The sequence below is a fragment of the Podarcis bocagei genome, assembly GCF_964188305.1.
Source record: "Podarcis bocagei genome assembly, chromosome: 17".
NCBI lineage: Eukaryota > Metazoa > Chordata > Lepidosauria > Squamata > Lacertidae > Podarcis > Podarcis bocagei.
Window position 1 is genome coordinate 13413533 of NC_138143.1, and position 18043 is coordinate 13431575.

At 43.2% G+C, this 18043-nt stretch overlaps 1 protein-coding gene across 5 annotated transcripts in view; it reads left to right on the plus strand.

Moving 5' to 3' along the window:
* Nucleotides 1-18043, plus strand: part of GLIS3 (GLIS family zinc finger 3) — a 177975-nt gene that overhangs the window by 125512 nt on the left and 34420 nt on the right. For all 5 annotated transcript variants that reach the window (XM_081176272.1, XM_081176271.1, XM_081176275.1 and 2 more), the window contains one exon: nt 10185-10326. In XM_081176272.1, coding sequence (XP_081032398.1) covers nt 10185-10326 — 142 coding nt within the window. The remainder of the gene's footprint in view (nt 1-10184; nt 10327-18043) is intronic.

The following is an 18043-nucleotide window of genomic DNA, read 5'->3' on the forward strand; positions in this document are numbered from 1 at the left end:
TTATTTATGTTGTTGTTGTTTAGTCGTATAGTCGTGTCCGACTCTTCGTGACCCCATGGACCAGAGCACGCCAGGCACTCCTGTCTTCCACTGCCTCCTGCAGTTTGGTCAAACTCACGTTCGTAGCTTCGAGAACACCGTCCAACCATCTCGTCCTCTGTTGTCCCCTTCTCCTTGTGCTCTCCATCTTTCACAACATCAAGGTCTTTTCCAGGGAGTCTTCTCTTCTCATGAGGTGGCCAAAGGATTGAAGCCTCAGCTTCAGGATCTGTCCTTCCAGTGAGCACTCAGAGCTGATTTCCTTCAGAATGGATAGGTTTGATCTTCTTGGGACTCTTAAGAGTCTCCTCCAGCACCAGAATTCAAAAGCATCAATTCTCGGCGATCAGCCTTCTTTATGGTCCAGCTCTCACTTCCATACATCACCACTGGGAAAACCATAGCTTTAACTATACAGACCTTTGTTGGCAAGGTGATGTCTCTGCTTTTTTAGATGCTGTCTAGGTTTGTCATTGCTTTTCTCCCTAGAAGCAGGCGTCTTTTAATTTCGTGGCTGCTGTCACCATCTGCAGTGATCATGGAGCCCAAGAAAGTAAAATCTCTCACTGCCTCCATTTCTTCCCCTTCTATTTGCCAGGAGGTGATGGGCCCAGTGGCCATGATCTTAGTTTTTTTGATGTTGAGCTTCAGACCATATTGTGCACTCTCCTCTTTCACCCTCATTAAAAGGTTCTTTAATTCCTCCTCACTTTCTGCCATCAAGGTAGTGTCATCTGCATATCTGAGGTTGTTGATATTTCTTCCGGCAATCTTAATTCCGGCTAGGGATTCATCCAGCCCAGCCTTTCACATGATGAATTCTGCATATAAGTTAAATAAGCAGGGAGACAATATTGATATTTATTTATATCCTGCCTTTTTCCTTGGCAGCACTCAAGGCTGCTTATAGATAAAAACAAGAACCTCTGAAAACATAGGGGGGGATATTAAAAAACAAACACTGATAGAATTAAAACAATATACATATATAACATCTGTTTAAAACATGCAAATAACTACAATAAAAACAGCAAACCAACAGCCCCTTAAAGTTAAAGGCATAAGGAATAAGGAAGTTGGAATAAGGAAGTTTTCACCTGCCGGTGAAAGATAACAAGGAGGGAGCCAGGTAGAGGACGCTATGCTATTGCTAGCATTAAAGTAAGATTCACCTGTCAATCAAGTCAGCTTCTGCATGTGGGGCGCCATCTTGCCTTTGCCTCCGGCAGCTCAGTAGCCTTCCGTCCACTGCATGATGGCAAACCACTTTTGAAACGAAGGTGTCTTTCAAAGCCAAATGGATCTTGACAATCCTCAGAGGAGGCCCTGCTGGCCATACCATGGCCAGCAAACCGCCACCTGGAAACCTCATGAAAATGGGACTTTTCGGTGGTACCCTCTGGAATACACTTTCTGCATGGGCCAAGACCTTACGCTCCTCATTATATTATACAATGTTTCTCCCAGGCAATGCTGATTGTACACTAATAGTTTCTGCAAAGATCAAACACTGTGCTTGCAGGGGTGGACTCTGGTAATTTTTCATAACATGGCACCCTGTGCCAGGCCAAGATGGAGCTTCTCAATAATGGATCATCTCCGTTTTGTGCCCCCTCGGCTCGGCGCCCTGTAAGGGGGAACAGCGCCCTCAATCTGGCACTGATGCTTGGTTTTGTCTGCTCGACATTCTAGCAGACATTTTCACAGCAAAATGGTACAGGAACTCAGGCAAAATAGTAGAAGGACTGGCAGCAATGCAACTTGCAAAGCATCAGTTTGGTTGTTATTATGTTTTGGTGGTAGTTATGAGTTTTCAGTTTTCAGCTGTTGGTTCTACATGCAAAAAAGCAAGCATCAGAGATGTTTGTAACATTTGTCTTGGTATTTATTTTTATTCCTTGGTAATTTATTTAAATGTGTTTCTTTCTAAAAATAATGCTATTGCTCTTTGCATGAACTTTTATAAATTTAGCAACAAAACTCCCTTTCATCTTTCTTCCTTCTCATAAGTGGAATAAAATAGAATGGAACACACAATCATCATAATTGTCTTGAATCGCCTTCTATACCAACGTCTCAAGGAAATGTACCATAAAAATAATCAATTATATTTCTGCATTGTATAGGTTTGAGGCAATACGGCAGCAGGTTAGGCAAAGTGTCTTCAGAGCTTATACCTTTTGAGCACTGAGTCCAAAGTATTTCTCTTTTCTATGGTACGATCTCTTCATATTCCAAGGGCTGCGTTTCAACGTCAGTTTTAGTTTCTAGTTGCCCTTCTTCAAAATTATATTTCACATTTCATTGTTAAAGCTGCAAGAAAGAGTATAAAGGGGACAGGAAAATTTTAATTTATTACTTTGTACACACTTGAGTTTTGAATATATCTTCATTCATTTGTTTTCTACGGAATCCAATTGAAATATTTCATTAATGCAAGAGGAGGAATTGCATCTGGGGGCTAAGGGTCACTAAGCAGTGCCCATGGCAACTAAGAAGCCATTCCTCACAAAAATGCTGCAAAGAGTAAGTGTTTTAATCCTAACTGTAATCCCCTTACTTCCTGTTCTCAAATGAAATATAAATCAGACACTGTGGAGCAGAGCAATTTTTCTCAAAGGGGATGTTGGTGCAAAAGGATTAGAGATGGGCCGAAGTGTTTGAGGAATTTAATTATGCTATTTGTTGTGAAATGCTGGTGACTCTGATCAACAATTCTTTTGACTACAGTGACTGAAAACAACAAAACAGACTTTGCACATGAATGGTGGGTTGGCTTTTGTCCCCATCCCCTTTTGTTCCTCTTGTTGCATCATTACTTCTAATTGTTGTGACACAAAAGCTTTTTGCATTTGCACTCTCTGTTTCCTCGATGTGGGGTTTAAGCACTATAGGGTCTCCACCAACCTATAGGAAAGAGGTGCAATTAATTAATTTATAGCTTTCCACGTACCTTACTCACGTTTGATACTGTTGTAGTTGTTTAAAAAGTGTTTCTATATTGCAGTATTTTGTTCATAGAGGATTATCAAGTCTTTTTTCTTAATAATAATATTTATTAAGTTTTCCATTTAACAATCCAATCATATCACATTAATTATTCCAAATTATACCAGTGCATATCATAAAGTCCAAATATTTTGCCAAATTATAAATTTTTGTTGGGGGTTCCCATGCTTCGAGTTCAGTAGGATCCAATCATCTCATATTTCTGCTGCTTTTAGTATTCACCAGTCCCATCTTTCAATCTTCTTGTTGTTATCCTTTTTCTTCTTAATAACCTCTGAGTTGTTTCCACAGGCGAGTTAAAGTAAGCAATATTATGCTTCTGTGTGAACTTGGTAAGGCTCTCCCTTTTTTAAAAAGCTGGTAAGTCTTTTGTTTGCAATAAATCCTCACATGCTGTTATTTATGCTGAATCCATCCAAAAGGCCTTGGTCCAGTATATCTGAAGGAGCATCTCCACCCCCATCGTTCTACCTGGACACTGAGTTCCAGCACCGAGGGCCTTCTGGCAGTTCCCTCACTGCGAGAAGCCAAGTTACAGGGAACCAGGCAGAGGGCCTTCTCGGTAGTGGCGCCTTCCCTGTGGAACACCCTCCCATCAGATGTCAAAGAGAACAACAACTACCAGGCTTTTAGAAGACATCTGAAGGCAGCCCTGTTTCGGGAAGCTTTTAATGTTTGATGTATTATAGTATTTTAATATTCTTTTGGAAGCCGCCCAGAGTGGCTGGGGAGGCCCAGCCAGATGGGCAGGGTATAAATACCATATTTTTTTGCACCATAACACTCACTTTTTTCCTCCTAAAAAGTAAGGGGAAATGTCTGTGCGTGTTATGGAGGGAATGTCTACGGGTGGCATGCCTACAGATTTTCCTCCTCTAAAAACTACGTGCGTGTTATGGTCGGGTGCGTGTTATAGAGCGAAAAATACGGTAATCAATTATTATTATTATTATTATTATTATTATTATTATTATTATTATTATTATAATATTATTATTATTATTATTAAAAGTCGTCCTCGGATGGCAGACACCATCTTTCTCAGTTCTGATGAAATAGAATCTAGGCATTTGCTCATTAATTTTCCCAGACAAGTTGCACCATAAATTAGCCTTGGGTTATCAAGTCTTTGGGCCCAATACAAGGAGGGAAGGCAGGAGACTAGAAGTGTCCATTGGAATTGAGCTCATCCTGAACTGACCTGGGCTGCATCAGAAATGTTCAGGATTTGCCTGAACCAAATGGCAGACTCTCCAACATTTCTCAAATGAAAATAGGGACATCCTATTCCATAATGATAATTTTACTATTTATACCCCACACATCTTGTTGGGTTGCCCCAGCCACTCTAGGCAGCTTCCATTATGTATAAAAACATAATAAAACATTAAAAAAACTTTCCTGTACAGGATTGCCTTCAGACGGCTTAAGGGCCGGATAACTCCATACCCTCCAACATTTCTCCGATGAAAACAGGGACATCCTAAGGAAAAATGGGATGTTCTAGGATCAAATCAGAAACTGGGATGGCTTCTCTAAATCAGGGAGGTCCCTGGAAAATAGGGATGATTGGAGGGTCTGAAACTGGGATCCCTCTGAGTCACCCCAAATGTAATCAGGAGCTATTGAGACATTTTTAAAACTGTGCCGTCAATGTGTCGACAAAAATTGAAACATTTTCCCTCCCCTCACAAATGCCACATAAGAAAAAAGGGCAAAGTCCTTTGTGGTGGACAGCCATAGCTTCTTATCAGAGGGAATGATTTTCTGAGCTTTCAAATCACAGTGCTTTGGGCTAGGAGTTGAAACAACACATCCCCTTATTCTTGTTCCCTTGCTAGTTCTGCTACTGGTTCATGCTTGAACCATACTGGACGTTCAAGTCCTCCTGCCTCTCACTCCTCTCCACCGCTGGGCTACACACAGATTAGCCCCAGAGCTCACTAACATTCACCACACCAAGAACTTCCTCTCTTGGTTCTTCTCTATTAGATACTCTTCTTGAAAAGTATAAAGTCAGACAATGGCGCCCTGTGTGAGGCCAAAATGCTTGCTTCGGGAAGGGGGTGTGAGGATTCTGACAGAGTCCGAGAGCCCCCCTACCTCCTTCCCAAAGCTGGGTATGTGCTTACTAGGCTTGGGGAAGGAGGCAGGAAGGCACCCCTTTGGCCCCCACACCTTGTGGGGGGACCGTTTGCACTGCCCTACATCCCCCTCACCCTTCTGTCACTCCAACTGTCATCACTCACCCTGCAGCTAGAATCCTGCAGCTAAAAGAAAGAGCCTTACACCACCTTCAAGGCTGCATCTTATGAAACAGACTGTGGCCCAGAAAAGCTTATGCCATGTTATGTACTGAGTTGAATAGGATCCAAAATGCAGCAGTCTGATTGGTCCTAGAACAATAGTATACAAAATGCAGCAGTCTGATTGGTCCTAGAACAATGCAGCAGTATGATTGGTCCGCAGGAGCCACCCAATCCAGCTCCAGGTGGAAGTGAATCCACAACCTGATTGGCCTACAGGAGAATCCCGGAAATAGCCAATCACGTGCAGCCCATTGTGTAAGTAATGTACGGTATATAAAGCAGATATTTTGGGGAAACTTTCATTCCCCGTCACCACTATGAGCTGAATGTTGTTGTTTAGTCATTCAGTCGTGTCCAACTCTTCGTGACCCCATGGACCAGAGCACGCCAGGCACTCCTGTCTTCCACTGCCTCCCCCAGTTTGGTCAAACCCATGCTGGTAGCTTCGAGAACACTATCCAACCATCTTGTCCTCTGTTGTCCCCTTCTCCTTGTGTCCTCCATCTTTCCCAACATCAGGGTCTTTTCCAGGGAGTCTTCTCATGAGGTGGCCAAAGTCTTGGAGCCTCAGCTTCAGGATCTGTCCTTCCAGTGAGCACTCAGGGCTGATTTCCTTCAGAATGGATAGGTTTGATTTTCTTGCAGTCCATGGGACTCTCAAGAGTCTCCTCCAGCACTATAATTCACCATTCTTCGGCGATCAGCCTTCTTTATGGTCCAGCTCTCACTTCCATACATCACTACTGGGAAAACCATAGCTTGTATACGGACCTCTGTTGGCAAGGTGATGTCTCTGCTTTTTAAGATGCTGTCTAGGTTTATCCACTCTCGACTCCGAGTATATTTCATGCCATAATGTGTGTGTGTGTTTGTGTGCCTTCAAGGTGCCTGAAGACTGTTGCTTTCACTCATCATTAGCTTCCTAGGCACCATCCATCTTCCTCTGTTGATAGAACAAGGCAGCTTCCCATCCCACCCTCTCATGCAGAGTGATTTGTCAGGATGGCCATCAAAAGCCCTGCTTAACTGTATTTTCAGACCATAGGATTTGTATCAGCACTGTGTTATGCAAAGAGTAGTCGTGTTTCTCCAAGCTTAAAGCCATTCCTCACAGCCGTAACAATGATAAAAGGCCCCAAGGTGCTCAGAAGAAGATGAAAACCATGAATCTTATGGCAGGCTGCCACCTGCTGCAACTCGCTAGGACAGCTGCCTCACTGCTATCTGTCATGTTTGCCAAGCTGCAGCTGGGTTGACTTTGCAACATTCTGTAAAAATAACAAAGTTTAGTATGCTCTTGCAGGAGCAAAGGACTGTGTGAACATCATTGGTAACCTGGAAAAGAGAGTGGCTGGGCAGGTTTCTCACCTTTTGGGTTCTGAATGGGAAGATGAGAGTCTCTGTATTCTTGTGATAATCTTCCTGTTTGGTGCATTGGTGGGGTAAGATACTGTTTCCAGCTAATGTGAGATCTCAGCTTCAGGGCAAGTGTTTTGAAGATGTCCTTTCCCAGGAGTATATATCTGTGGGTAGATGAGGGCTTGTTTGGCTCTCCCATCTCTGTAGGAGATGTTGTGGCATCCTTGGAGGTCTTACTCTCATTCAGGATTTCCTCTGACTATCATTCCAAACTTTGGGACTAGGTCTGCAAAAGGTTATTTTATCTAATTCTGCAGCCACAGGAAAGGGCATCACCGGCACCCTTACAGCACGTCTCTCTGACTCCAAAACGCTTCTCAAGTGTCTTTAATGTCAGCCTTCGGATGGATTCCGAAATGCTACAATAATAGGAAATATGAGTCTAGCTATCGAAGGCACCATTATTCTCTCAAAAATGTTTTGATAGCAAGCTTATCTGCGTGGGTGTACATACATCAAGCTATTTTTCTCCTGGCTGAGCTTATTCAGAAGCATATTTTAGTGGCATCTGATTTCCACGGAACAATGATGACTACCAAGGTGTCCATGAAGAAAACATGAGTCTGATAAACAGCAGCGATAAGGAAAGTGCTAAAGAAAAGGTCTTTTGATGGGGAACCTTTTCCTTTGGAAGCATCTCATGCCTCCGACCAACTGAATGCCTGTTCTTGCACTCAAACGTAATGTAGCCGCAAATTGAGGGATTTAGGGGCCTTGTTCCCTTTCAATTACATTCCCTTGATTTGCTAAATCTTGGGTGATTATCCAATCATACCTGAAATGAGGAAATGATGGGAGTTGAGTTTCCCTTTCTTGTCCTAAGAGATTATAAGCATTAGAACTGTCAAGGGGGGGGGGGAGCACGTGTGTGTGTGCATGTATATATCTCGCTATAAATGGTGCCTTGTTTTCTGCTTTACCTAAGTAAGAATAACATTGCTCCTGGGAACTGCTCAGATTCCAGATGCAAAGTTTGTCATATTAAAAGGACGATCTGAATACCTCGCATGAAAACAATGTATTGTATATTTCAAAGCAAGTAGATCACTTGTGCAGAATACTGGAGAGCCACTCCATTAAATACAGTGAGCGAAACATTTAGGTTCATACCATTATTATATCTTTAAATTCAGTGCAAGTACTTTGGAAACACTGCTGTAGATTTCAGGATTGATGGCTGGGTTAATATATCACTTAATAGTGTATTATGGAACATATTTCCATGGGCACAAATTGGGCAATATTTTGGTCACAGGCCATATCTGTAGGATGGATTATTTTTCATCTAAGAACACAGAATATTTGACTTCATATCCATGAATCAAACACAGTATTACAACTGTAAAATCACAACAAACAAGCTTGAGCATGGACAGAATTCAGTTAACCAGTGCACTGTTTAGTTTCCAGGTCTAACTAAATGTTGCAAGTGTAATAAAAGCGGATTAGGGAGGGGGAGATTTGGGGCAGAGAAGTTATGGGATAGAGGGGTTATTTCCCCCTGCATTTCTGATTCCAAGCAATTTTTCCTACCCTCAGCACCACAAACATGTCATTTATTTTGCAAACAATGTAATAGGGTGGATCGTTGGATATTTATTACCACTATTCACATTTCCATGTAACATTTTCAGTTGAACAATACTGTGTGCGATTCCTTTCTGTTCCATTGGGGCAATTCTCACTTCATTTTTTGTAATCAAGCACTATTTGTACACTCAGGTTCAAAATACACACAGGCCACAAAAAAGGCAGTATATGCACATGTAAGGTAAAGGTAAAGGGACCCCTGACCATTAGGTCCAGTCGTGGCCGACTCTGGGGTTGCAGTGCTCATCTCACTTTATTGGCCGCGGGAGCCGACGTACGGCTTCCGGGTCATGTGGCCAGCATGACTAAGCCGCTTCTGGTGAACCAGAGCAGCGCACGGAAACGCTGTTTACCTTCCCGCCGGAGCAGTACCTATTTATCTACTTGCACTTTGACGTGCTTTTGAACTGCTAGGTTGGCAGGAGCTGGGACTGAGCAACGGGAGCTCACCCCATCGCGGGGATTTGAACCGCCAACCTTCTGATCGGCAAGTCCTAGGCTCTGTGGTTTAACCCACAGCGCCACCCGCGTCCCTATATGCACATGTACTTTTCTCCATTTGTCCTTAAAATACATGCATATAGGGAACCACATTCTTCTTTTTCGCAGCCTGCATGTGACTTGAGAAACAAATCTATTTTGTGTGTGTATTCCCAATCAACATTTCAAAGCATTCCATTCAGGTTCCTAAAAAATGCAAAAACTCAAACCACACTTTGCTTCTTTCTTTATTATCCCATCTTTCCCCCATATTCTGAATCCAATTTCACATAGTTGGGATGCCGATAAAGGAAAGAGATCAGCTTTGAACAGTATAATAATAATAATAATAATAATAATAATAATAATAATAATAATAATAATAATAGATATATTGCTGGCAAGTTGCGTTGTAAAGGAACCTTTTTAAAGGCAAATATAAACATAGGATAAATAATGTAGCCTTGAAGTCTTTCTTGGGAAGGTTAATTGTTTTTGAACAATGTTTCATGGCAATTAGTGCCACTTTCACTACTTATTCTAAGAATCTAGATGGGGAAAATGTAGATACCTTTGACCTTAGAAATATACATGTATAATAGCAGTAATAGCTGTTAAGCAATGCAGAGTGGAGTTCATGGTTACAGCATGAGAAACATCTGGGTCCTGGAGGTGGGAGATGCATGAGGGATAAACGAGAAAAGATACAAGAACTCATCGTACATATTTCTGGTTTTGCTTCTTAGCAAAATAGGGACAAGGATGTGAGAGCAGCTATCAAGACAGGACAACAGCTTGGGATGGAAATGGCCACAACTTTATTGATTACAGATGACTGATGGCTTTGGCATAGGCACTGGGGATGCATGCGGAATCCACCAACCCAATTTCTGGTGGATTTCTTCACCAGAACCCCCTAGGATGCAGATCAAATAGGGGGAATTCCCTAGGATGCTCTTTTGGGGAGTTCTGTGGTCCATTAGCCACCATCTTGGCCTTCAGACAAAACTTTTCCCCTAAACCCCTTTACCGGGATACTCTGACAATTTGTTCTAGTTGGATAGACTGCAAAGTCATTCTGTCTTATGCTGTCCATAAGCGTCAATGTGCCGTTTTCACCATTCTTAGCAAATGCATTTGTTATGCTCCAAATGTTGGGATTACATGCTCGCTCCTGGTCTTTAAAACATGGCGGCGGGGGGTGGGGGTGGATGTAATGCAATCTTCTGACCTCATTTTGTTTTCACTGAAACATAATTATATTATTTTTTTCGTTATATGGTGTTTGTTGTTTCTCTGAAACACATGGTTTTTCTCTTTTCTGTGCTTGTATTTCAGTTGCGTTCAAGTATAGAGCTTGACCAGGACATTCTCAATGACTGTCTCACGATCCAGCCTCTCCAACCTCCTGCATCTCCCCAGGGCACTTCAGAAAGTACCGTCAGACAATCTCCAGGACCTGTGCATGACATTTACACAGGTATGGTATGGGGGGGGAGTGAAAGAAACGTTATGTACAGGGTAGGATTCCAGGAAATAATTTTGTTGCCCATAAAAGCAAAGGAACGGACAATGAAAATGAATTGACAAGAAAGGAAAACAATTTTAATCTGGAGTCAGTATGAAAGTTTCATGAAGGATACAAGTATGATCTCGAAAAAGGAAAGAACTGTAAAGCCCAATTAAATTTACAGGGAGAAAATTAAGAGCAATTTCTGCAAGAAACCAAAGGGAGTTTACGGTATCATCTTGGAAAACATCTTAATTCAGTTTAATCCGGGCCTCCAACCCAAAAATGAAGCTTCAGGCGCCCCTTTCACTCTTATGGGGAAACATTTTTAAGGCTGTAAGTTTTTCTCTTTTTGAGAGACAGGGATGGAATTACAGCTATAGAAGCCCCTCCTGAGTGGATATATGCTTGACATATATGCCTTTAAACTTGCTTGGAGGAGGAAATAAAAGGGATTCCCTTCCCTTCTGTGGTTTTAGGAACAGTGATTTTATTAGGAATATGGCAGGCATCGAAGGAGTGTCCCTAGGAAAGGAATGTACAGACTTCCAAAAGGATGGGAGATGTAACAAATGAGAGAAGGTAAATGAAAAAAACTAGACTGAGACTTGAGTTCTTCTCAGGATAATTTTGATGGCCTGGGATTCGGACTCAGATGTTGAACCTGAGGGATCCCAGCCTGCACAGGAGTCCCTGCCTCCAGAACCAGCTGAGCTGGGGCTGGGGCTTGAGCCTGAAGGGTCCTCACCTGTGCTGGATCCTCAGGTGCAGGTACCAGCTGAGTCTGCTCTGGCTCCTGAGGTGATGGAGGACCCATTGCCTGCAGGTGCTCCACTCTCAGTCCCGTCAGGGGAGGCTGAGGTTGCCTCTGGGTCCGGTAACCCTCCAGCCTCTCCTGAGCTGCAGAGGCTGAGGGCAGAGAGGCGGAGGGAACTAAGTTCCCGCAGGAGGAGTGCTCGCCTCCAGGCCAGGAGAGGCTAGTCACCTGTGGACTGGGGCCGCCCTATGCCTCGGGGGAGATAAAAGCCAGCCAGCCCCAGTCCCAAGTTGCAGGAGCAACATTGTTGGTAACCTGTTTCTGCCTGAACCCTGCCCTGCACCCAGCTTTGACTTTTACGGACTGCCTTCATATTGCTTCATCGTCCACGGACTGGACTTGGACCTTGCCTCTTGATTAACCTCCGGGACCAGCACAATAATCATAAAAAGCTGCCTTATATTGAGCCAGACCATTAATCTATCTGGCTCATTATGATCTGCACTAATTTGGCGAGTAGAGTTTCTGACAGGGTTTTCCCACCCTCACCCTACATGGAAACACCAGGGAGTGAATCTGGGACTTCTAATAGGCTGGGCATGTGCTCGATCCCTGATCCATGGCCCTTCTTCCAAAGGAGGATGGCAATACTCTGCCTTTACTTTATATTTAATGCCTATGGAGGAGGTCATTTGGGTCACTGCAGATTACTACACAGGGTTGAGAAAAACTGCACTTGTTTAAATTACCCCTTATATGCAATTATTAAAAGTAAGCACACCCTGTCCGTCATTGCAACCGGTCACAGATTTAGCGACGGTAAAGAGCAATTCGTGTGGGGCGCGGGTGGCGCTTTGGGTAAAACCTCAGTGCCTAGGACTTGCCGATCGTATGGTCGGCGGTTCGCATCCCCGCGGCAGGGTGAGCTCCCGTCGTTCGGTCCCAGCTCCTGCCCACCTAGCAATTCGAAAGCACTCTTAAGTGCAAGTAGATAAATAGGGACCGCTTTATAGCGGGAAGGTAAACGGCGTTTCCGTGTGCTGCGCTGGTGCTGGCTCGCCAGAGCAGCTTCGTCACGCTGGCCACATGACCCGGAAGTGTCTTCGGACAGCGCCAGCTCACAGCCTCTAGAGCGAGATGAGCACGCAACCCCAGAGTCGGACACGACTAGCCCCTACGGGCAGGGGTACCTTTACCTTTACCTTTAAAGAGCAATTCAGTATCAAATGATGGGTTAACTGATACATACACAATTTGTTTTCTTTCCCTCCTGCTGGTGTCAGACTAAACTGGCTAAAATCAAATGAGGGATATGCAATGCACCCAGGACAACTTGATGATAGTGAGGAAGCTGACACGTGAAAAATGTTATTATACAACGACTGAAGATTCATTGGACCCCTCTCTGCTTTAGTTAGCCAGCTTTTTATAATCCCCATGAATAGCCTCTGCTGTGACCCTCACAATCATTTTGCAAACTAACTACAAGAAGGGGGAAAGCACCAATAAAATCCCTACATGCTGCTAGCATGCATAGCAATAATGGGGGGCCTGCTGTGAAACAATATAGAACATGTCAGAGATGCCGGAGGAAAGGGTGAAGTTCGCGATGGAGCTCTGTCCTGGTCCCAAGAGGTCACAGCTGTTTCTTTGGTTGGCTGATATCCTTTAGGTTTGCCTTCAGATATTTCTAGTGATTGGCAGCTGGAACAATTGATTAACTGAGGCAGATGAACATATTGGAAACTCTTATTGCTTTTGTGATTAAGAGCCAGCAGAATCCCCAAAGCAATAAATTGTGGGATCTGGATTAAAATCTGTCTTGCTAAAACTGAAGGTCATTACATTAGATTGCTGCCATTCAAAAAGATTGCTGGCTCTTATCTGGTTCAGAAGATTGTCGTTTGCCTTCTGAGTTCTCGTCTTATGTAAAAAGGAAATATTTATAGTCATTTATGCCAATGCAATTTAAAACTCATAGCCCACAAGATCCTAAACAGTTCTACAGATTTGAATAGAACAGCTGTTTTAGTTGCACAGCTGTATTCCTGGGTGAATCTGGAAATGGAACTTTGGATATTTTTGTCCTGCTAGTGAACTATATAAGAACAAATACTACTTTTATATATTATTAATCCTAACTGCTGTGTTACTTGGCCAGGTAAACAACAATGACTTCTTTTTCTGTGGTGTTTTTTTTAACTAAAAGGATATTCAAATTATATTTGCATGTCATAATTAAATATTTGAGTTGCTTAGTCAACTTCATCCACAATAAGCAACAGCATAAATATATTTATCCTCAGATTTTTATACTTCTATTTATTTATTTTAATCACTTCATATACCGCCCCTTATTGGCAGATCCCAGAGTACTGTACAACATTAAAAACATAATTTGCATAGCATAATAATAATAATAAAACAATCCCAGCTTCACCCCACTCTGGCAGACACCATGTCACCGCCCTGGGAGACAGCTGCTGCTGTTGAATAGAAACACTTGTTCTTGGAAGAAAAGTCCATTTAATAGATTGTCATTATGGCCCCCATAGCATCTTCCCTTCCAGGGCAAATGGCATCTGGTGGGGTGATTTTCACTGGTTCTTCAGGATGGAAGGAAAGGGTCAACCTTCTTCACCTTCGCCAAGATGCCAGTCCACATCAGAGGAGCTCTGTGCATCTATTACTTAAAAAGCTAAAGGTAAAGGGACCCCTGACCATTAGGTCCAGTCGTGGCCAACTCTGGGGTTGCGGCACTCATCTCGCTTTATTGGCTGAGGGAGCCGGCGTACAGCTTCCGGGTCATGTGGCCAGCAGGACTAAGCCGCTTCTGGTGAACCAGAGCAGCGCACGGAAACGCCGTTTACCTTCCCGCCGGAGCGGTACCTGTTTATCTACTTGCACTTTGATGTGCTTTCAAACTGCTAGGTTGGTAGGAGCTGGGACCGAACAATGGGAGCTCACCCCATCGCAGGGATTCGAACCGCCGACCTTCCGATTGGCAAGCCCTAGGCTCTGTGGTTTAACCCACAGCACCAGCCACATCCCTACTTTAAAAGCTACACACACACACAATTAAAATAAAAAAATTCCTTCCAGTAGCACCTTAAAGACCAACTAAGTTAGTTCTTGGTATGAGCTTTCGTGTGCATGCACACTTCTTCAGATACACTGAAACAGAAGTTGCCAGATCCTTCTATATAGTGAGAAGGTGGGTAGGGGTATTACTCAGAAGGGTGGTGGGAATGGGAGGTTGGCAGATAGCTGAGATGAGCCTGTTGACGACTCTTAACGACTGTAATAGGTCTTACAGGAAAAGGCAAGGGGTGAGAAGGTGAGAAATGGCTTAGTCATGTATAATGAGATAAGAATCCAATGTCTTTGTTCAGACCAGGTCTCTCCATGGTTTTAAGTTTGGTAATGAGTTGCAATTCAGCAGCTTCTCTTTACAGTCTATTTCTGAAATTCCTTTGTAGTAAAACAGCTACTTTGAGATCTTGTATAGAATGTCCTGGGAGATTGAAGTGTTCTCCTACTGGTTTCTCTGTTTTGTGATTCTTGATGTCAGATTTATGTCCGTTTATTCTTTGGCGTAAGTTTTGGCCTGTTTGTCCAATATAAAGAGCTGAAGGACACTGTTGGCATTTGATGGCATACACAATGTTAGATGATGAGCAATTAAATAGTCCCAAGATGGTATGTGTGATGTTGTTGGGGCCAGTAATGGTGTTGTCCGGGTGTATGTGGCAGCAAAGTTGGCATCTGGGTTTGTTGCAGGCTCTGGTGCCAGTGTCCGTGTTAAGTCTGGTTGTAGTATTATTGTGGGTTAGGAGTTGTTTAAGATTGGGTGGCTGTCTGTAGGCAATGAAAGGTCTTCCTCCCAGAGCTTGAGAAAGAGAACTGTCATTGTCCAGGAGAGGTTGTAGATCTCTGATGATGCGTTGTACTGTTTTAACTTGGGAGCTGTATGTGATGACTAGAGGTGTTCTGTTATTTTCTTTTTTGGGTCTGTCTTGCAGCAAGTTCTCTCTGGGTATCAGTCTGGCTCTGTTGATCTGTTGTCTAACTTCATCTGCTGGGTATTTTAGTTCTGAAAAGGTTTGCTGTAGATCTCTTAGGTGAGAGTCTCTGTCTGTAGAATTGGAACAGATGCGGCTGTAACGTAGTGCCTGGCTATATACAATGGACTGTTTGGTATGTTTGGGATGGTAGCTAGAGGCATGTAGATATGTTTGTCGGTCAGTTTGTTTACGGTATAAGGTGGTGTCTATGCGCCCATCCTGTATTTTTATAGTAGTGTCCAAAAAATGTATTTCTTGCATAGATTGATTCATTGTAAGGTTGATAGTGGGGTGAAAATCATTAAATTTCTGGTGAAAGGTGTCCAGGGTCTGTTGACCATGTGTCCAGATGATAAAAATATCGTCAATGTATCGCAGGTACAAGAGAGGTTTGAGTGGGTAGGAGTTTAGGAAACGTTCTAAATCTGCCATGAAGATGTTGGCATACTGTGGGGCCATGCGGGTGCCCATTGCTGTGCCGCTGAACTGAAGGAACAGGTCATCACCGAATTTGAAGTTGTTGTGGGTAAGGACAAATTGGCAGAGTTTGGTGGCAAGGTCCGCTGTGGTTTTATCTGAAATGGTGTTCCTTATAGCTTGTAAACCATCGTTGTGTGGGATGTTGGTATACAGAGATTCCACATCCATAGTAGCTAGTATAGTATTGTTGGGAAGATTATTTAAAGATTGTATTTTCCTCAGAAAATCTGTGGTGTCACGTACATAGCTGGGAGCACTGATGGCATATGGTTTCAGAACAGAGTCCATATAACCGGAGACACCCACTGTAATAGTGCCAATACCTGAAATGATGGGGCGTCCTGGATTTCCTGGTTTGTGTATTTTAGGTAGAAGATAGAAAGTTCCTGGTCGAGGTTCTGTTGGTGTGTTGGTGAGGATCTGTTCTTGGATGTGTGGGGGTAGCTCCTTAACAATCTTGTTCAGTTCTTTCTTGTATTCTTGTGTGGGGTCTGAGTCCAATTTAGTGTAAAAGGCGGTATTGGAAAGTTGTCTGTGAGCCTCCTGAATGTAGTCAGTTTTGTTCATGATGACGACAGCTCCACCTTTGTCTGCTTCTTTAATTATAATGTCTGGGTTGTTTCTGAGATTATCTATGGCTCTCCTTTCAGCATGGTTTAGATTTTGTTGTAAGCGATGGTGTTTTCTGGTCACATCTGTTTGGATTCTGTGGCAGAAGCAGTCAATGTACAAGTCCACCTTCTCACCCCTTGCCTTTTCCTGTAAGACCTATTACAGTCGTTAAGAGTCGTCAACAGGCTCATCTCAGCTATCTGCCAATCTCCCATTCCCACCACCCTTCTGAGTAATACCCCTCCCCACCTTCTCACTATATAGAAGGATCTGGCAACTTCTGTTTCAGTGTATCTGAAGAAGTGTGCATGCACACGAAAGCTCATACCAAGAACTAACTTAGTTGGTCTTTAAGGTGCTACTGGAAGGAATTTTTTTATTTTGGCTATGGCAGACCAACACGGCTACCTATCTGTAACACACACAATTGTGCAGGTAATGCAGTATAATGTCATCGTGCACAGCACGGCTCTGAGTTGATTTCTCTATCAATTTAACAACAAAACATCGAAAACCCCCAAACCGACCCCTTATTTTGACACTGATTTGTTTAAGTCCACCTGCAGCCCTGAGACACAACTGGAAGGCTCCCAGATTGAGCAGGATTTTTCGGCCTATGAAAGCCCCATTTTATGGCTGCTTAGACATTTAAGTGGGGAAACGGCAACACTTTTGCACTTTGATTATTCTAAAAGGAGGTAGATGAGGTCTTTTTTATGTGAAAAAGATTGACAGAGAACCATAATTTAAGAATAATATACCCATGGAAATGAATTACGACATTATTGGTAGTTTGCAGGAGGAAAGGTGGCAATTCTCCATTTCAGAAAGGTTCTTTAAATTACAGAGTACTTTCTGTGCTAAGATGGGAAGAAACTTTTTTTTTTTTAAAAAAAAAAGAAGCTTTGATTTGGAAGCAGTTTGAGAATGCAAACTCTCATTTCTTAATTGTGTGCAAGGTGACGCCATCTATCACCTCTACATGATTTCTTCTTAAAAGCTTTTGGGAAGAATAAATGTGAAACTTCATAAACACAATGCGTGTGAGGAGCCATGTTTCAGGTGGACAGCCCTTGTGTTTGATGCCTCTATATGATGAGCATCATTCTTCCTGCCACAGTTACTGTCCTTTAAATACAAATTATTATATATATAATTTTAGCTTCAATGCAGAAATGTTCTGCTGATTTAAATGCTGCAGCATAAACATCACAAGGACAGGATGAAAACAGCAGAGAGCTATTATCTTCCCAAATGGCTGATTTCTCTTTTGAAGAGATTACAACACTATAGGCCTCGAGTTTTCTGAAGGTGCAGGAAAGGTGCCGTTGGGATGAGAATGAAGCGATGGGAGCAATTAAATGGATTAAAATGGGCCATCAATGTATTAATAAAATATTAATATGTAAAATGCGTATAAGCCTTGCAAACAAAGCCACTTCCGACCTCAGGAGGAGGTGGGGTTGCGGGTTTCACACCCCCAACATGCGCGCAGAGGCTGGTTTCCAGCCCCGCGCAATCAGGGGAATCCTCGGGCCACATCATCCCCTGAGCCAGCCAATCGGCTGGCTAGGAGTGTGTGGCTTGCCTCACTTAAGGCAAGCGCGGCCCCGGGATCTCCCTCTTTTGCCTGCACAGCTGCTGTTGTTTCCCACCCGCCCACCCCTTAAGGTTTCTCTTTTGACCTTGCTATGGACCTCGGTTGGTCCCCGTCAAGGGGCCTGGTAGGGATTTTTTCCACTTGGCAAATTGGCACTGGCCATTTGGTTTTTTG